Source organism: Neofelis nebulosa, chromosome X (assembly GCF_028018385.1).
Source record: "Neofelis nebulosa isolate mNeoNeb1 chromosome X, mNeoNeb1.pri, whole genome shotgun sequence".
Classification (NCBI taxonomy): domain Eukaryota; kingdom Metazoa; phylum Chordata; class Mammalia; order Carnivora; family Felidae; genus Neofelis; species Neofelis nebulosa.
The window spans coordinates 6966014-6984735 of NC_080800.1; the positions used below are offsets into that span (position 1 = coordinate 6966014).

Sequence of the window (18722 nt, forward strand, 5' to 3'; positions counted from 1 at the left end):
ACTACAAATAAAATAAAAAGATTTTGTTTTTTTTGCAAAGCATGCAAACATGTACTAATACAGGTATTTCTTCATACCGGACTTCTACGTAAATTGAAAAGGGGTAGAGGCAAGAGGCACACCCTTTCAGTAATTTCAGACCACCTCTCCTTTGTAGGCAATGCAGAAGTGGGACATTAAGACCTCATGGCACTGCCCTACGAGAGGACAGGGTCCGAATGCAAAGACTTCCCGGACCGTACCTACAAGGGCTGGGAAGAGCCAAGAACATTCCTTATGTGGGCTGGGCGCTGGCAGGGACCTTGTGGGAGGGTAGGCAGCTCCACACGGGAAGAGTCCAGACGCCCTTCTCTTCTGTCCGGACTTTAAAAGGCCCCTCCTAAGGCCAGCGTTTGGCCCAGGCTGCGCGGCGGGGGGAGGCTCTCAGGGAGGACTCCCGGGACCCGCGGGCCCCAAGTCCGCGCCCGGGGACAAAGCACGTGCGTGCGGGAGCAGGCTGGTGGCCCGCGGACCGGCGCGGGGCCGCCCGGGTGAGGCCGCCCGCCGCGCTTCCGGCCTCACCTGGGCGGCCGCCGGCAGCCCGCGGTCGGCACGAACAAAGGCGGGGGCGGCGGGCCGGCCGCGCGCTCCAAGATGGAGGGCGCCGGGGACTCGGACCGCCGCCCGCCCGCCCCGCCCCGCGCGGGCGCTTCCGCCGCCTCACCTGCCGCCGCTCGGCCTCCCGGGCGGAGGGCTGGCGCGCCCGGAGCCTCCAAGGGCCGCCCTGCGCTCGCGCGGGAGGAAGGACCGGAGTTCGCCTCGCGGTCCCCGGCCGCCCCTCGGCCCCACGGAGCGGCGCGAGGTCCGGAGTGCGCGCTCCGCCCCCTCCCACCCTCCGGGCAACTTTGGAGGTGGGGGCGAGTCGGGGCGCGCTCCCGCAACGGCAGGCGGCACAGGTTCCGTGCGCGCGCCGGCCCTCGCCCCCCTTCCACCCTCTGGGTAACCTGGGGGAGCCCCGAGCGCGCACTCGCATCCCTGGCCGGCGACACCGGCACCGTGTGCGCGCCGGCCCTCGCCCCCTTGGGACCAGTCCAGGGCGCCCCCGCCCCGAGTGCCTCTGGCCCCGCCGTCCCTCAGCGGCCGCACGGGTCCCGGAGCGCGCGCCCCCTCCGGTTCCTCCCACCCTCCGGGCAGCTCCCGGGAGCCCCGCGCGCGCCCCGCCCCCTGCCCGCCGAGCGGCCCGAGCCCTGGAGCGCGCCGGCCCCGCCCCCTGCCCGGCCCGCCCTCCTCCGTGCGCCGCGCCGCCCGCTCCCGGCTCCCTCCCTGGCCCCGGCCGGCACTTTCCTCCCAAGTTGCCGCGCAAGTTCGCTACTGGCCGGCGGCGGCAGGAGCGCACGGACCTTTCCTCGCCCTCGGCCGGCCGGGGCTCCCCCGACTGCATGGGCGCGGGCCGGACGGGCCCTGGGGGCTGAGCGGCCGCGCCGCCTTCGCGCCCCGCGCCATGGAGGGCGCTGAGCCCCGCGCGCGGCCCGAGCGCCTGGCCGAGGCCGACGCGCGGGCGGCCGACGGCGGGCGCTTGGTGGAGGTGCAGCTGAGCGGCGGCGCCCCATGGGGCTTCACCCTGAAGGGCGGCCGCGAGCACGGCGAACCGCTGGTCATCACCAAGGTGAGGCGGCTGCGGGACCCTTACGGTGACAACCCAAAGGTGGCCTCGGGGCGGCGGACTCGCCGGGGGTGGGGGCGCCGGAGGGGCGGGCGGATCGCGCCCCCAGCGCCGGGGCGCGGGTCCGCCTGGGTCACCTGCGGGGACCGGAGCACCGGACACGCATAGGTGCGTGGTCCCGGCGCCACCCCGGCCTCTCGGCGGCGGCTCCCAGCCCTGCTCACTCTAAGCGCGGCGCAGAGTTTAAATGGCTCCTGTTCCGGGTCCCCTCCCCTCCCCCTTCAAGAAGGGACCTGGCTGGGTCCCCTGTCACTCCCGGCTTCTCCAGCGGCGGCCTGCACCTGTGGGGCTGCCCAGAGGTTGGAGAGGGCCCACTCCACGTGCCAGGGGGTGGACTGAACTGTCCCGATCTGTGTTTGCCACTGTAGGCCCTTGGTTCTGCACCCCTTGAACCTGTACCTCTTATCGCTGGGAAAGCCAGACTAGCAGCTGTCGCCATCCCAGCTTCTCGATTCCCATCAGTCCATCAATATTTACTGACTTTCGGCTTCCAGCCCTAGATCCACGGCGTTCTGGATACCTGCAGAAACGTACCGAAACTTTCAGCGTCCTTTTTAAAAGAGGGACTTGAGCTCCAATAACAAGTTTCTAATATGTCTAATCAGGAATGTGTTTCGCGGTGTGTGTGTGTGTGTGTGTGTGTGTGTGTGTGTGTGTGTGTGTGTGGTGGGGGAAGGAGGCTGCTTTAGCGCTGTGAATTCTCTTGTCTCAGAACAGAAATCGAACTTGAAATTTACCAGCTGGACTTGTATTGATCTGTGAAGACACACAAACAACAAACCCATCATCCTGTTTTCTTCTGGTTAAAAGTGTCAGTGTCTCTGGGCAGGGTTGGATCAGGCCATTCCTAGGGACAAAGTTCCCTTTAAAATGTAAAAATTCTTGGCTATTACCAGAGTTTGAAGGTGAGTTGCTGGGTTGTTTTGTTTTTTCTTTTTCTGCTTTCCTGCTTCCCTGCAGCAGGAAGGTATAAAGTCACTCCTAACCCACCCCACCGGTAATGAATTTGAGCAGTGGTGTGGCTTTGTTGTGCATGTAGCAAATGAGACCCCAAACTTTTCTGTTCTACATTTTCTCCTGTTTTTAGATTTACAGAACCAGAGAGTCTGAGAGGAGGCTTGTTTAGATGCGCGCTGAATTTGTGTTCAACTGGGAAAAGAGGCTATCATTGCTATAAATTGGACTAATGTGTAACCCATTAACGAATTCAGTTCTTTGAAAAGATGGACACACTTTGCCCCGCAAGGGCACTTTCCTGCATAAATGCATATTAAAGAATGTTAAGTTGTGCCTTTTTAATAAAGGTTTTACAGGGCATTTCTGATGGTAAAGGTTAAGAAGATAATTAGGTCTTTTTTTTTTAATTTTTTTTTTTAAGTTTATTTATTTTTGAGACAGAGAGAGACAGAGCATGAACGGGGGAGGGTCAGAGAGAGAGGGAGACACAGAACCGGAAGCAGGCTCCAGGCTCTGTTTCCAGCCATCAGCCCAGAGCCCGACGCGGGGCTCGAACTCACGGACCGCAAGATCGTGACCTGAGCCGAAGTCGGACGCTTAACCGACTGAGCCACCCAGGCACCCCGATAATTAGGTCTTTAGCATCTCATGTGTTTCTTCAAAAAAAAAAAAAAAAGATATACACAATTCAATGTATCTTAGACTTGTCATTATAAGTAGGTGGAATAAATTGTAACACGTTAGTTAAGGTGAAATCTTGCCTTTTAACCATACACAGTATAAGAAAGCTGGAAGTCACTGTAAACTGAAATTCCGGGGGCCTGGATGGCTCAGTCGATTAAGCGTCAGACTTAGTTTCGCCTCAGGGGTTCGTGGGTTCAAGCCCTGCATCATCGGGCTCTGTGCTGTGCGGAGCCTGCTTGGGCTTCTCTCGCTCTGTCTCACGCTCCCAAGCCTGCATGCTCTCTTTCTCTCTCAAAATAAATAAATAAACTTAAAAACTCTGAAATTCAGTTGTTTTACCAGGAGCTGGAGAAGGGGATTCTTGAGCACGCCCTCCTTCCTAAAAACCCTGGTGTGTTCTTCCTGGCCTCCTGTTCTCTGTGTCCAAAGGACCCCATTCTAGACCGAAAGAGGTGGGCAGTAGAACTCAGTAAATACGCACCAGGGCCTTTTTGGGGCATGTGAGGTCGTTTTTTCGTGATTTGGCCTGCCCGTTAGCTTTCACGCTACTTGCTAAGGTGTTGTTCCTTTTCGTTTTGAAAGTTTTTGTCACTAGGCCACTAGCACTGTGTGCTCGTCCTTTCCAGATTGTGTTTCCGGATTTTGCAGGGCTAAAAACGTTTGTGATTCTCATCTGAGATGCTCATCCGTCTCCCCCTTAAACTGCTGCTTAGTTTGTGTAGCTGCTCCAGTGTGACTGTAAATTGGTTTCTTTACTTGGGGTGGAGAGGATTCGGGAGAGTTTGGGACTTCTGTACTAAGTTCCCATGTACACTTGGATATACTTGTAGAGGTACGTGCTCACACATGCATATATTATTATATATATATATATATATATATATATTTTTTTTTTTTTTTTTTTAAGTTTATTTTTGAGACAGAGAGAGAGCATGAACGGGGGAGAGGCAGAGAGAGAGGGAGACACAGAATCCGAAGCAGGCTCCAGGCTCTGAGCCATCAGCCCAGAGCCCGACGTGGGGCTCAAACTCACAGACCGCGAGATCGTGACCTGAGCTGAAGTCGGACGCTTAACCGACTGAGCCACCCAGGCGACCCCATATATTATATATTTTTAACTACCTGTTGTGTTGCATGGTATTGGCAGTATTTCACACGCCTGTCCTTTCTGTTGGATTAAGTCATCAATTATGCTTGCTTACCCTGCAACAGCTGGTAATGAACTGTTGCATGATTAGAAAAGGATGAAGGAAAGTGTGTCCATTTAGAACCACTTAGAGTGGGAATTGGCTGTTGTGAGAGAGACTGCGGAAGATTGTTCCGCTTATAGAATTTGGATGAATCCAAGTTGTCAATCTTCCTCTCAGTAGCTACTGAAAAGTTTTGGGGGCTCATCATAACAATTGTTATTGGGGGCCCAAATAATAATTGTTCTAACAGGGGTGGGGGGTTTTTTGGATTAAAAAAAACACCTCATAATCAAATATTTTACAGATAAGATCCTAGGGATATCATACGACTCATTTTCTATGTAACAGAGTCTGACGTGGGGGTAGCTTGATCAGGTGTAAGGTAACACGCTCTTTTTATGATAATGGGGGTCTGATTTGAAAGCCTCATCAGAGTGCATGTCTTAGCCCTGGAAGAAATGCTAAGAACAGGGCTGGTTCAGTCCGTGATCTTCAGATCAAGTTTTGTCAGCCTATTTTACTTTACTTTTTAAATTTTATTTTGAGAGAGAGAGAGAGAGAGAGAGAGAGAGAGAGAGAGAGAGCGCGCGCGCAGGGATGAGCAGGGGAGGGGCAGAGAGCGAATCCTGAGCTGTCAGCAGGGCCCATCAGGGCTGTATCTCACGAATCCTGAGATCATGACCTGAGGTGAAACCGAGTCGGATGCTTAACTAACTGATTAGTGACCCAGGCACCCCTGTCAACCTATTTTATAGATGCAACAGCTAAGGCAAAGGGAAGTTAAACGGTGTGCCCTGAGATAACAAAACTGGCAAGTCCTGAGAAGGCCCCAAGGGCCAGCTCTTGACCCCAAATGTCCCCATTTCCCCTCTGTTCCACCTGTTCTGTCCTGGAAACACTTGCAGCGCTATTATTAAATGACTTCATCCCATCCATTAAATGAGGGTCTTTCCACCGATACTCTGGTCTGTGTCCTTCTCTATGGTGGGGGCTGTTCTGCCCTTGGTAGGATGTTCGGAAGCATTCCTGGTCTCCACTCAACGTGATGCCACTGGTACACCCCCCTCAGGTGTGACAGCCAACAAAAGTCTCCAGACACTGTCAGATGTCTGTCCTCTGCGGGCAGAATTGCCCTCGTTAGATTAACAGTGTGGTCGCCTTTGTTTGAAAAAAGATTTTAGCTTTCAAAGCTCGCGCTTCGTTCTTTGTGAAGACACTGGCCTTTTGGGTGGTTTTGTGAGGGGCTGTTTTCTTCCCAAGTGCTGGCCCTGATAATAGACTTTATTTACATAGTAAAAGTCAAACAAATACTTGCTTCATCTGCACTTTTGTAGCTGGAGAAAGGAAATGAAGCTGGAACGGGGTGCTGTTTCTGGGCGTTCATTGGGGCTACTGGGTAAAGACAGTCTTTTCTTTGGGTCTAGTTTGAAGTCAAAGGGATACTTAACTTCCCAGGAGTGACATTCTTGGAATTTGAAGTGCATGTGTGAAGTCCCACCAGACCTCCGCTGGAAGGTGGGAGCCACGTTTGTATCCACGCAGGACCTTTCCCCCTGCTTGTAACTTGACTTTTCACGACGGCTAGAAAATTACAGTGCTGCTATTTTTACATGCTCCTGGCCGATAGGGAGCAGCAACGATGTCTGTGTCCTAAGAAACCACAAAGATTTTGACTTGTTAGTATTTCCGAGGCCACATTTTGATGTGGGTTATCTGGGGACCCGGGTAACGTGGTCCCCTGTTTCTACGCGTTCCTTTCTCCATGGATTCAGCAAATGTAAAACATCAGTGGGGGTAGGGGAGGGGCCTGATTTCTAAAACGTCACCGGAGGGCCTAGAATTTCAAATGGGCGGATGGGGACTCATCAGGGAGCACTCCACAGGAGCTGGGTGTCAGTAGGCCTCCTGCAGCGGCAGGAATGTTTGCTAAGGGGGGAGGATTGTGAGGCTCCGGTCCCTCCCTGAAGAAGGCCCTCACCTTAGCCAGAAGCACCAAAGAAGACATGAATTGGGGCCTGCTGTGGTCCCAAGGCTAGCTCGTTTGGGAAGCCGCCAACTTTGAGGTTGCCTTTGGGGGGACACAGCCACCCTAGAGCAGGGTGGGAGGGCTGTGGCTGGGGATCCCCGCAGCCTGACTCACCTTCTCAGGGGGCTTCAGGCCATTAAAACATTTGTCTGGATATGAGACAGAGTCCTTAAATGTCCTTTGTAGTTTGGATAGTGAGGGTAGGATGGAAGGGAATCGGGGCACTTATTTTGGATGGAGGTCACACAGCCAGGTGGCGAAAGTCCTATGTAAACTGTTAGAGCTCCTGATAGCAGGAGGCTCCCGGCAAAGACCGGCCGTCAGTGGTGGGTGGGTGTGGGAGGTGCCGACCGCCTGATGTCCCGTCCTTAGTGGTTTGAAAAGAGGTGCCATGTTAGGGGACCCGGCTGAGTCCCGTCATTGGTGACGGGAAAGGTTGGATAGTGGCCGCCTTGGTCAGGATGAGTTGTCGAAGTTGTCGACCTAACGTGTCTGTGTTTGCCCCCCACCCCAGCCAAGTTCTTTGTCAGATGTCAGTAAAGGTTTCAGGAAAGAGGGAGCTGATGATGGGAGGGGATCGGGGACTGACAAACGTCAGCTCTTCTGGGTTTTGCTCTGGATTTCTGTGTGAAGGCCCGTCGGCATCAGTGTGCCCGGCTGCTTCGTGGCACTGGACAGCAGTAAATGGCCTGTGGCTGGGCTTCACCGACCCCGGGGACGCAGGGCCGGGGTGCCGTGCTGGCTGTTCCTCCATCGTGCCACCCTAGCCACTTTCCGAGGCCAGCCACCGTTCTCTGAGTTGTTAGGAGGAGTGGGATTCTGGAGACTCGTTTGTATTTAAGCGTCATTGGTGTGGTTACAAGAAAAAAAAAGAGGTGAGTCTTCTTTCGTGAGCTGAAAGCCACTTTCAGCTGGTAGACCCGCTTGCCAGCTGGCATAACCCGTGTGTCTCTATGACCCTGGCCCAGTCCCCGCCTCACACACTTGACCTGCTCCTGGTCCTTAGTCCTCCCGAGGTGTGTTGGGTGCGGGAGCAGGAAGTCAGGGAGTCCGATGGCCTGTCCCAAGGTCTGCTGGCTGTGAGCTTCAGCCAGTGCAGACTTCTTCCTTAGACGGGAATTGTGCTGACCTCAGGTCTAGAAATGCAGAGGCTTCCGTGCTGTGAAAAGCTGTGCACTTGAGCTGTGCACACCTCCACACCATGTTGGATTTGGGCTTCCCGGTTCAGTTGTAAGTCGTTCTTAACGTGTCCAGACATTGGTCTTTTGAAAAAAAGAAAACTAGTCTGCCCGAGCATGGTAATGAAACCGTCCTAAAAGTAGTCGTTTTCACCTTGTCCCCAGGAGCTGGGATTTCTTAACTTCCCTTCCTGTTCCCTGGCCACAGAAGCTGGGCGCCCTGCTTGGGAAGGGCTGGCTTTTGGACTTGTGGTCTTGCCAAAGTTGTTTTGTGTCAGCATGCAAATAAACCTGGAGTTGTGCATTTCTTAGGGCCTCTGTGCAGCTTTTCTTCTTGTACACTGGGAACACTGTAAACATTCGACAAGATAATTTCAGGATTGAAAAGCCGAATAGACTTTTTATTCAGGTCTCACTTCTTTCAAACACTGTGGTCAGGAGCGGGGGGCGGGGGGACCCTTGGAAGAGAAATTCTGCAAGCCGCCACCCTTCCAGGCCAAAAACTTTCATCCACAGGAAGGAATTTTGAAAGAGCTGAGGGTTCTACATTGCTCTCTTCGGTCTTTTTAAAACGTTGCCAGTGTCTAACACTGACATGTTCTGGAAGAATTGTTTTCCCGTTACCTCGTTAGATCAGATATTTGCATTGTCTTGTACATCAAGCGTCTTCTGTTTGCTGGTGTGAATATTAAGGCTTCGCTTTGGGTAATGTATCTTGGTAGAAGGACAATAGGGTATCATCAAAAAAAAATAATAATAATTGGACTAACTTTATTTTAGGTTCAGACAAATAAAGTGGTTCTGAAAAGGCAGGATGTTCTGTATTGTAACAGAGAAGTAACATTTTCTTTACCTGGGTTTTCTATTGTCATTGTGAATTATTATTATTAAATCCCAGGCCTTGCAGATTCTGTGTGCTTTAAAGGCAACATTTTTACTTACTCATGGAAGGAGAGGGATGAAATGTTAGTGTCTCTTTTTGAGTTTTGTTTTCATTTTCATCAAAGTGGCTCTTGCACAGTTTAAATAATCAAAGTTCTTTGGGGCTTGTCATCGTACCCGGAGCTCTCCCTGCTGCCCTTTCCCCTTCCCTGCAGACAACAACTGCAACTTTCTGGCTGATGTCTTGTGGCATTTGCTTATATTCTCTATTGCTGCTACTTGTTATTTGTTCCTGTTGACTTCCAACTATATCGAAAATTGGGATTTAGCCTTTTTTTCTGCACACCTCCTTCCCACCACCCATCCAGACCCATTTCTTCCCACCATGCATGCCACACTCCCAATCTGATGACTTCATCATTCTGGTTCAAAGAGGGTTTTTCAGCTTTCGCACGGTAGACATGGAGGGTCCCATACAGGTTGCCCTGGAACAACGCGGATTTGAACTGTGCAGGTTCACTTACACATGGATTTTTTTTTTAATACAGTACAGTACTGTAAATATGTTTTATTCTGATTTTCTTTATTTTTTAAAAAGATTTTAGTTTCAAGTAATCTCTACACCCAACACGGGACTTGAACTCCCAACCCCAAGGTCAAGAGTCGCATGCTCCACCAACTGAGCCAGCCCGGAGCCCTTCCTTAGGATTTTCTTAATCACGTTTTTTTGGTTGTAAGGATACAGTATATAGTATATAATACATACAATATACAAAGTATGTGCAACATGTAAAGTTTATGTCAGGCCTCCGGCTGGAGGCTATTAGTAGTTAAGATTTGGGGGAGTCAGAAGTTATACACTTACTTTCGACTGCATGTGGGGGGTGGTCAGCGCCCCTCACCCCCTTGTTGTTCAAGGGTCAGGAGTAATTCTTTGTTGGGGTTGGGGGGACTGTCTGTACATTGTAAGATGAGTAGCTTCCCTGGCCTCTACCCGCTAGATGCCATTACTATCCTCACTCTGGCTGTGACAACCACATGTGTCCCCAGACATGGCTAGATGTCCCTTGGGGGGGGGGCAAAATCACCCCCTTTAACTTTTGCCCCGAGTTGACGGGAGTCGGTGCTTGCATATTTTGACGGCCAGTGCTATCACTGCTGAGCCTGGTGGTACAAACTATGATTACTTTTCCTATGCAAGTTTTCATACTCAGTGAGGTTAATGGTAGTTTTGTTTCTTTGCTTGATTTCCTATACAGTTACCATTGATTCATCCTCCAGATCATCTGCAATTGTGAGAAAAATAATTTTAATAATTTTTTTAAAATGTTTATGTGTTTTTGAGAGAGAGAGAGACAGTGTGTGAATGGGAGAGGGTCAGAGAGAGAGGGAGACACAGATTCTGAAACAGGCTCCAGGCTCTGAGCCGTCAGCACAGAGGCCGACACGGGGCTCGAACTCACAAACCGTGAGATCGTGACCTGAGCTGAAGTCGGACGCTTAACCGACTGAGCCACCCAGGCCCCCCTGCCACACACATTTTAAATATGTTTAAAGACACAGGTCTTTGAAGACCTTGTCTGCCTGAAAAATTTTTTTTTTGTAATTTTATTTATTTATTTTGAGGGAGAGAGAGAATCCAAAGCAGGCTTATGCACTGCCAGCACAGAACTCAATGCGGGGCCCGAACCCACAGACCGTGAGATCATGACCTGAGCTGAAACCAAGAGTCGGATGCTTAACCGACTGAGCCACCGAGGCGCCTCTCATTTCTCTTTCTTTCATATCTTTGTGTTTTTGTTCTTCTTGGGAAGTTTCCACAACCTTATCTTCCAGTCCTTACATTGAGTTTTACAATTGCGCTCTCCTTTTTTTCTGATTACACAAAGTTTTTAGTGTTGCTCTTGAATGTTCCTTTCATTTTTCTTTTTAATCCCCTACTGATTTTGCTTCATGTTTTTTCTTTCATATCTTTGAGGATATTAGGCAGATTTTTTTTTTTTTTTTTTAAGATTTCTTTCTGCATAGCTTGAGTTTCTGAGCTCTGCTGCATTTTTGTTTGTGTTGGCTTCTCTTTTCCCTGTTAAATGCTCTCTGCAAATGTTCCGTGATCCTCCTATCTGCAGGTATTTGAGTGGGTGACTGGGGCACCTGGGTGGCTCAGTGAGTTAGATTTCCGACTCTTGATTTTGGCTCAGGTCACGATCTCATGGTTTGTGAGATTAAACCCTCATTGGGGCTCTGCACTGCCAGTGTGGAGCCTGCTTGGGATTCTCTCTCTGCCTCTCTCTCTCTCTCTCTCTCAAAATAAATACAAAATAAGTAAACACACACACACACACACACACACACACACACACACACACACGGTGACCAAAGCGTTATTTGGAAGCTCTGCGTGCGGCTGAGTGATATGCGAGGCTGCTTCCATGGAGACTCCTTTAAGGCCATCGCTTCAGCTGGTTGTTTTGGGCTGATCCTGTCCTTGTCACACGGTCATTCTCCCCTCTACTGAAAATAAGTTTCTGGTGTCCGGCAGATTTGAAAGGTGCTGGGAGGGCTACCAGTTTCGAGGATGCCTGCTTTGCTCAGCGAGCTGGAAGTGGTCACTTCTCCATCGTGTGGCCACAGTGGTTCCAGTTTGTTGGGAAGGTCTTCCCGAGTGTTAAGTGGCATTGCCTGTGTTCCAGGCTGGATCTTGCACTCTGTTCTTAACCTTCTCTTTTCTTTTCTTTTCTTTTCTTTTCTTTTCTTTTCTTTTCTTTTCTTTTCTTTTCTTTTCTTTTCTTTTCTTTTCTTTTTAAATGTTTGTTTCTTTTTGAGAGAGCAGGGGAGTGGCAGAGAGAGAGGAAGACAGGATCCGAAGCAGGCTCTGCGCTGACCACAGAGAGCCCCCCACTCGAGGCTCGAAGTCACGAATGGTGAGATCGTGACCTGAGCCGAAATCAAGAGTCGGTCGCTTGACCGACAGAGCCACCCAGGCGCCCCTATAAGAGACCCTTCTAACAAGTGAAATCCAGAGAGAAGTCAAACTTTTCCTTGTAATCAATATACCCGGCTTTAAGAGACAGGATATATATAGCACTTCGTTTACCCGCATGCAGGAGGGAATGATTATTTACTTCGTAGAAGGAGTCACTCTGGGTGTCCAATTAACATGTAGCTCATTCCCCAAACTCTTCTTGTATAAAATGAGACCTGTGTGCCATCGTTTTGGCTTCCTTCCACTTTAGCTTTTCTCCCAGATGATAATTTAATTTTCACCCTGTCTTGGTTTGCTTCCCCTCCCTGCAGATGATGGTCTGGAAGCTGCGGAGGGACAGGGGAGAGGCAGGGAGCGTCCCCAGTCCAGGTAATTAGCACCCAGGCGGGACTAGCCGGAGGGGAGGGTGGGTGGCCAAGTGCTGGATGATGTCGGGGATTGGACCTTCCTCCTAGTCCTCCTAGTCGAACTGTCCTTTCCTTAACTGCCTTGGTTAAAGTGCAGAAGATGTTGCCTGGGAGAGGGTAACACGTTAAATCTTCATTAGCAGGGCTGCTGTTATCAGATTAATTAATTATAATCCTGTATGGCAGACTGTTTCTCGCCTCTGGGGAACAGGATTTAGATGAGTTAGGCCATCAAAGAAAGAGAGAGAAAGATGAGTGCCGAGTCCGAGAGGTCTCCGGAGGAAGGTGGAGTCGGTGTGGGGATGTGAGCCAGGGGAGAGGAGGGTGTCTTCTGTGTCCGGTGCTGGGGAGCCCGGCGAGGGTGCAGGTGAGGGAAGACAGGGTTACCGCACTGGTAACCAACCCTCCCTGACTTGCGAAGGAGGTGAAGGTGCTTCCTTGCCTCTGGCTTCCAGATGCCAGAGCTGATGAAATTCTGCATCTGTTTATGTTAATTGTGCAAATGTTCGTACATTCGTAAGAGGAGATCCTTATCTGTGCTAATTGTACATATGCTTATACGTTTTTAAAGCATAGTGATTGTTCTTCTTGGGGCAGCAACATTAAAACCGTCTTGAAAAAATTGAAAATAAAGGAAATGATGGATCAGTAGCCCAAAACATAATCATCTTATTTCTGATGGTACAGCTATATTGATTCATTTTCCCTGTCTCTGAAATTCTTCCCTTTACACCACATACGTCTAATTATTCATTGCTTGGAGACGCCTGAGTGGCTCAGTCAGTTAAGCATCTGAGGCTTTGGACCAGATCGTGCACTCCCGGTTTGTGAGTTTGAGCCCCGGGTCCTCAGGCTCTGTGCTGACTGCTCACAGCCTGGAGTCTACTTTGGATTCTGTCTCCCTCTCTCTCTGCCCCTGCCCGCTCACTGTCTCTCTCTCACTTTCTCAAAAATATGTTAACATTAAAAAAATTTTTAGAATTACTCATTGCTTGAAGGTAACTCTCCTAACATTGTATCATCAACAATCTTTGGAATCAGATGAAGCTTAGCTCTGTGTATGCCCCTTGGAATTTTTTTTTTTTTTAATTTTTTTTTCAACGTTTTTTATTTATTTTTGGGACAGAGAGAGACAGAGCATGAACGGGGGAGGGGCAGAGAGAGGGAGACACAGAATCGGAAACAGGCTCCAGGCTCCGAGCCATCAGCCCAGAGCCTGACGCGGGGCTCGAACTCACGGACCGCGAGATCGTGACCTGGCTGAAGTCGGACGCTTAACCGACTGCGCCACCCAGGCGCCCCTGCCCCTTGGAATTTTTAAAATGACATGCTTTAGGGGTGCCTGGGTTGAGCGTCCCAATCTTGGTTTTGGCTCAGGTCATGATATAATGGCTTTGTGGGTTCAAACCCTGCACTGGGCTCCGTGCTGACAGTGCAGAGCCTGCTTGGGATTCTCTCTCTCTCCCTCTCTCTCTTCCCCTCCCCCATTAGTGCTGTCTCTGTCTCTCTCAAAATAAATAAACTATAAAAGTAAGTAAAATTGACATGCTTTATTGTGAAATATATTGAGTTTTATTATTCAGCTTTTTTTAGACGGACGTAGATCTTCAAAAGCCCTAACTTCTGGAAAACTGGCTATATTGGTAAAATATGTCATTCTTTAAAACAACTCTGTAGGGGCGCCTGGGTGGCTCAGTAGGTTAAGTGTCCGACTTCAGCTCAGGTCAAGATCTCACGGTTTGTGAGCTTGAGCCCCGCGTCGGGCTCTGTGCCGACAGCTCGGAGCCTGGAGCCTGCTTCGGATTCTGTGTCTCCGTCTCTCTGCCCCTCTGCCACTCATGCTCCGTCTCTGTCTCTGAAAAATAAATAAGCATTAAAAAAAAAAAAAAACCCACACAACTGTGTGCTTTTTGGGTATGTGCAGCTTTTCTTTTAATTTCTCTTCATGTTTACACGTCCTGGGCCTCGAGTGAAAGTTTGGGAAGGAAACATCTGGACTCGGAAAGATAGGCCTGCTGCTGCTTGAATCGTATTTGTTTTGTGTCCATTTAGCCACAAGGAGCTCACAGCTGCTGCTGCTGGGGTTGGGTCGGGGGGCCGTTTCCGTCCCCCTCGTCCATCCTCAGTGACTGGTGTGCAGGAGACGATAATCACCACCTGATACCACACAGGTGCATTGTCCGTTCTCTGCTGGTTACTCAGGATGCCCTTCTTGTGCCCTAGAGACGTCTGGTTTTCCAGAGCTCAGTTCTCAGACTCGCCGTGGCTGCACTTGCCATCTGAAGAAGACGTCTACTCACAAGACGACTTACTGTCTCCTTTCTTTGTGACCATGATACAAACAGCCTTGACCGGCCCTTTCCCTCACCATGTAGTGTAGTGTTGGTTTCTCTGGAAGGTTCCTCCTTTATTTGTCTCTCCTGTCTGGCATCTAGGTACCATCAAGTGGTTCCTTGAAAGGGCACGTGTGCACGTGCCCCTTCCACCTCCAGGTGCACTTCGACTGTGGCAGTGGCCCTGCAGACTCCCTGTGATCCAGGCGGAGATGACTCTGCTTCCTTTACCTTTACCCTCTTGCTCCGTCTCTCCTGGATTTCCAGTCCTGTCGACGCTTCATCCCCAGATCTGAGCGTCACTCATGGTGGCTTGCCCTCCTTCCACAGCCAGCCGATCACCAAGTCCTTTGGAGCCTAAAAGTCCTGTGTTTGTTGCTCCTTCCTCACTCCCAGTGTCCCTGCCTCCAGTGTCACGTGCCCGGACAGTCTCTTGCACACTGCCTATGGCCTGTGTGTCAGACTGTTCTAGAACTCTGGCAGTGGATATGCCAGCACGCTAAGTGGTTTCTCAGGCTCTTCCTGGAAAGGCCTCAGGAGCCCCTCATATTACACCTCAGCTGGGTCTAGAAGGTTCTTTTGGCTTTTAGCATCTGTCCATTTCCCAATCTCATCTGCTGCTTTCCTCCCTCCTGCCCTGACCCTTTAGTCCAGCACTGTCCCATGTGGTAGCCGCTCGTCATATGTGGCCACTGAGCACTTGAAATGTGGCTAGGCCAAATTGAGATGGACTGTAAGTTTAAAAACACACTGGATCTTAGACTTAGTGTGGGAAAAAAAAAAGACAAAGTAGCTCATTACTAATTCCTTTATATTGTGTACTTGTTGAAATCATATTTTGGCTCCATTGGGTGAGATAAATATATTCTAAAATTAACTTCATATATACTTTTTTGCTTTCTTTTTTTTTTTTTTTTTTTTTTTCAACGTTTTTTATTTATTTTTGGGACAGAGAGAGACAGAGCATGAACGGGGGAGGGGCAGAGAGAGAGGGAGACACAGAATTGGAAACAGGCTCCAGGCTCCGAGCCATCAGCCCAGAGCCTGACGCGGGGCTCGAACTCACGGACCGCGAGATCGTGACCTGGCTGAAGTCGGACGCTTAACCGACTGCGCCACCCAGGCGCCCCTCTTTTTTTTTTTTTTTTTTTTTAACGTTTATTTATTTTTCAGACACAGAGAGACAGCATGAATGGGGGAGGGTCAGAGAGAGAGGGAGACACAGAATCTGAAACAGGCTCCAGGCCCTGAGCAGTCAGCACAGAGCCCGACGCGGGGCTCAAACTCGCAGACCGCGAGATCATGACCTGAGCCGAAGTCGGGCGCTTAACCGACTGAGCCACCCAGGCGCCCCACTTTTTTGCTTTCTTAAATGCAGTTCCTGCAAAATCGGAAGTTCTAGGTGTGGCTCTTAACTGTGTTTCTATTGGACGGCTTTAGGCCCTTGTTAGGCAAAGTATGGTCCTACAAGCTTGTGAGAAACGCAGACCCTCAGGCTGTACCCCAGACCTGCCGAACCACAATTTGCATTTTAACAAGGTGTGCACTTGGGGCCGTCATCACATGTTCACGAGTTCGAGCCCCACGTCGGGCTCCGTGCTGACAGCTCGGAGCCTGGAGCCTGCTTTGGATTCTCCGTCTCCCTCTCTCTCTGCCCTTCCCCTGCTTGTGCTCTGTCTCAAGAATAAACAAACTTAACAAACAAACAGAAAACCCCACAAGGTCTACAGCTGACTCAGAGGCATGGTCCAGGTTGCCAAGTGCTGCTTTGGAGAGCTGTTTGCTGGTCCCCAACATCCTTTGGTGTTTGAGGCTTTGCAAGGGTTTTTGTCCTGCTTTGTCTCCGAGACACTCGTGGCCGCATGGAAGGCTGTGCTCCTTTTCCACTTCCCAGGCAAAGCGGCCCCTGGCCCTTCCTCCCCACCAGCCACAGTATGCCCACAGTGGCCTTCATGGGCCTGTCTAATCGAGGACCCTGCAGCATCCTTGAGCCCGATGGACTGGGACATCCCTGAGGTTGGAAACTAGCCATCACTTGCCCCTGATGCCCCAGTGCATTGCCTAACAGGTGGTAAAAAGGGCACTGGTCAAGAATTGACACCTGTCACAGTGCCAGCGTCCTGCTGCTGCTTTGTTTCTGGTGTGGGACTTGGGGGTGAAGGTCATAGTACTACCTCCAGGACCACAAAAGTCACGCACGGCAGCACTTTCATGAGCCAGGGCCACGGGGCCCGCAGGGAGGCCGCGAGTCTGGGGCGACTGTAATGGAGGGACCTTCAGCGTTTCTAAAGAACAGGACCGTGCCTGTTGGAAAGGCGCTACGGAGTGATGCTTTCTAGGCCTCGGGGCGCCTGGGTGGCTCAAGTCGGCTGAGCGTCCAACTCTAGATTTCAGCTCGGGTCATCATCTCCCGGTTCGTGAGATCGAGCCCCGCGTCGGCTCCTCGCTGACAGTGCGGAACCTGTTTGGGATTGTCTCTCTTTCCCTCTCTTTCTCTCTGCCCATTCTCCCCCTCACAGTAAATAAGCATTTAAAAAGAAGAAGAAGAAGGAATGATGCTTTCTAGGCCTCGTGGCAACACGGCAGAAGCCCGAGCCTGGAGTAGGCAGAGGAAGGAGAGCCAGAATACAGAACCGCCTTGGGTGCCGGTCTAGACTGGAAAGGACATGCCCCGTGGCCTAGCAAAAGCAGGAAAAGCAGGCAAATCATGGCGGTTGCATTAGAACCCGGAGCTGACACTGACTTGCTATTTCCTGGCTTGCGGGTTGCTTGTGACACGGTGGCTCCTGCCCTGTCCTAGAAGGCATGCTCCCACGTTTAAAGGAAGCCCTGCCCAGAGTTTCCTTCCCCTGCCCTCCTGGGCGGCATTTCCCTGTGGTAACCGTGTCTGAGTCCCTTTGTGACCAGACTTCCCTGTCACCAGGAGGTGAGGGGGTGGTCCTCAAGTGTCCGGGAGGCAGGGGCCTGACTCGTGGCCAGCGTGGGCACAGGCATACAGCGACACGTACCCGGGTGCTTGACCCCAACAAGCCCAGGCCTGATGCCACAGGAAGGGTTGTCCTGTGGCTTCACGTGGTGTCCTCACACTGACTTCCTTCCAGTCCTCGCTGCCCGGAGGGCGCCTTATCTCTCAGTCTTTGAGACTTCCTTCAAGTAAATCTGGTATCTTGTGTGTTCTCAGATTAAAGGCAGACTGTGTGGTGCCCGAGGAAGCCCGATGCGTGTACTGGGGGCATTGCAGAGGCCGGGGGGCCTGCCTGTGTTTCTTTTCCCTGGAGTTTTTACATTTTTTGTGTGTATTTATTTTTGAGAGAGAGAGACACACACTCTGAGAGGGAGGATGCCCAACTGACTGAGCCACCGAGGTACCTCGAGTTTTTAAAAATGTTTAAAAACTGAGATGTAACTCCCATACCCTCAGATTCACCCTTTTACATGGAACAATTCAGTGTATTTTAGTACATTTACTTTATTGTACAGGCAACACTGTCCATAATTCCAGAACATTTTTATCACTCCAAGAGAAATGCCACATCCATTAGCTGTCACTCGCTGCTCCCTCCCTGCCCCCAGACCCTGACAGCCACTCATCTACGGCCTGTTTCTATGGAGTTGCCTGTTGTGGATACTTGGTATGAGCGGGTCATATAGTATGCAGCCTTTCGCGTCTGGCCTCATGCGCTGAGCTGAGCGTGTTTTCCAGGCCCATCCACGTTGCCGCACGTGTCCGCGTTGCCTCCCTTTTTAGGGCTGAATGCTGTTCCACTGTGTGGATGGAACACATTTTGTTTATATTTAACTGTGAATGGACAGCTGGTTGTTTTCACTTTTTGGCTCTTGTGAATAATGCGGCTGTGGGTGTTCACACAGCTGCCTTTGTGTAGACCTCCGTTTCCAGTTCTCTGGGGCATTTTCCTTGCATTGTGGGCTGGTCACACACACACCCAGGAGTGGTACTTGTGTTTCTAGAACACAGGGGCATCGTACCTCTGATAAATTAAAAGGGTAGGGTTGGTCTTTTTGGCTTGGAGGTTGCTCAAACAAAATTAAAACTAACACTTTTTTAAATCTTAAAAAAATTTTAATGCTTTTTTTTGTTGTTAATTAAGTTTATTTTATTCATTCATGAATGGAAGAGTGCAGGGGAGGGGCAGAGAGAGAGGAAGAGAGAGAATACCAAACAGGCTCCACACTGCCAGCACAGAGCCCAACTTGGGGCTCAAAGCCACAAACTGTGAGATCATGACCTGAGCTGAAATCAGGAGTTGCACGCTTAAATGACTGAGCCACCCAGGTGCCCTCACCTTAAAACTTTTAAAAATCTCCAGGGGTGCCTGGGTGGCTCAACTGGTTAAGCATCTGACCTCAGTTCAGGCCATG

The 18722-nt window shown here is 50.7% G+C and overlaps 1 protein-coding gene across 3 annotated transcripts in view; it reads left to right on the top strand.

The window, feature by feature from the left end:
• The first annotated feature begins 1480 nt into the window (after positions 1-1480).
• The window catches only part of SHROOM2 (shroom family member 2), a 159381-nt gene continuing 142139 nt past the window's right edge, over positions 1481-18722 (top strand). For all 3 annotated transcript variants that reach the window (XM_058713553.1, XM_058713554.1, XM_058713555.1), the window contains exon 1: positions 1481-1645. In XM_058713553.1, the coding sequence (XP_058569536.1) occupies positions 1481-1645 (165 nt within the window). The remainder of the gene's footprint in view (positions 1646-18722) is intronic.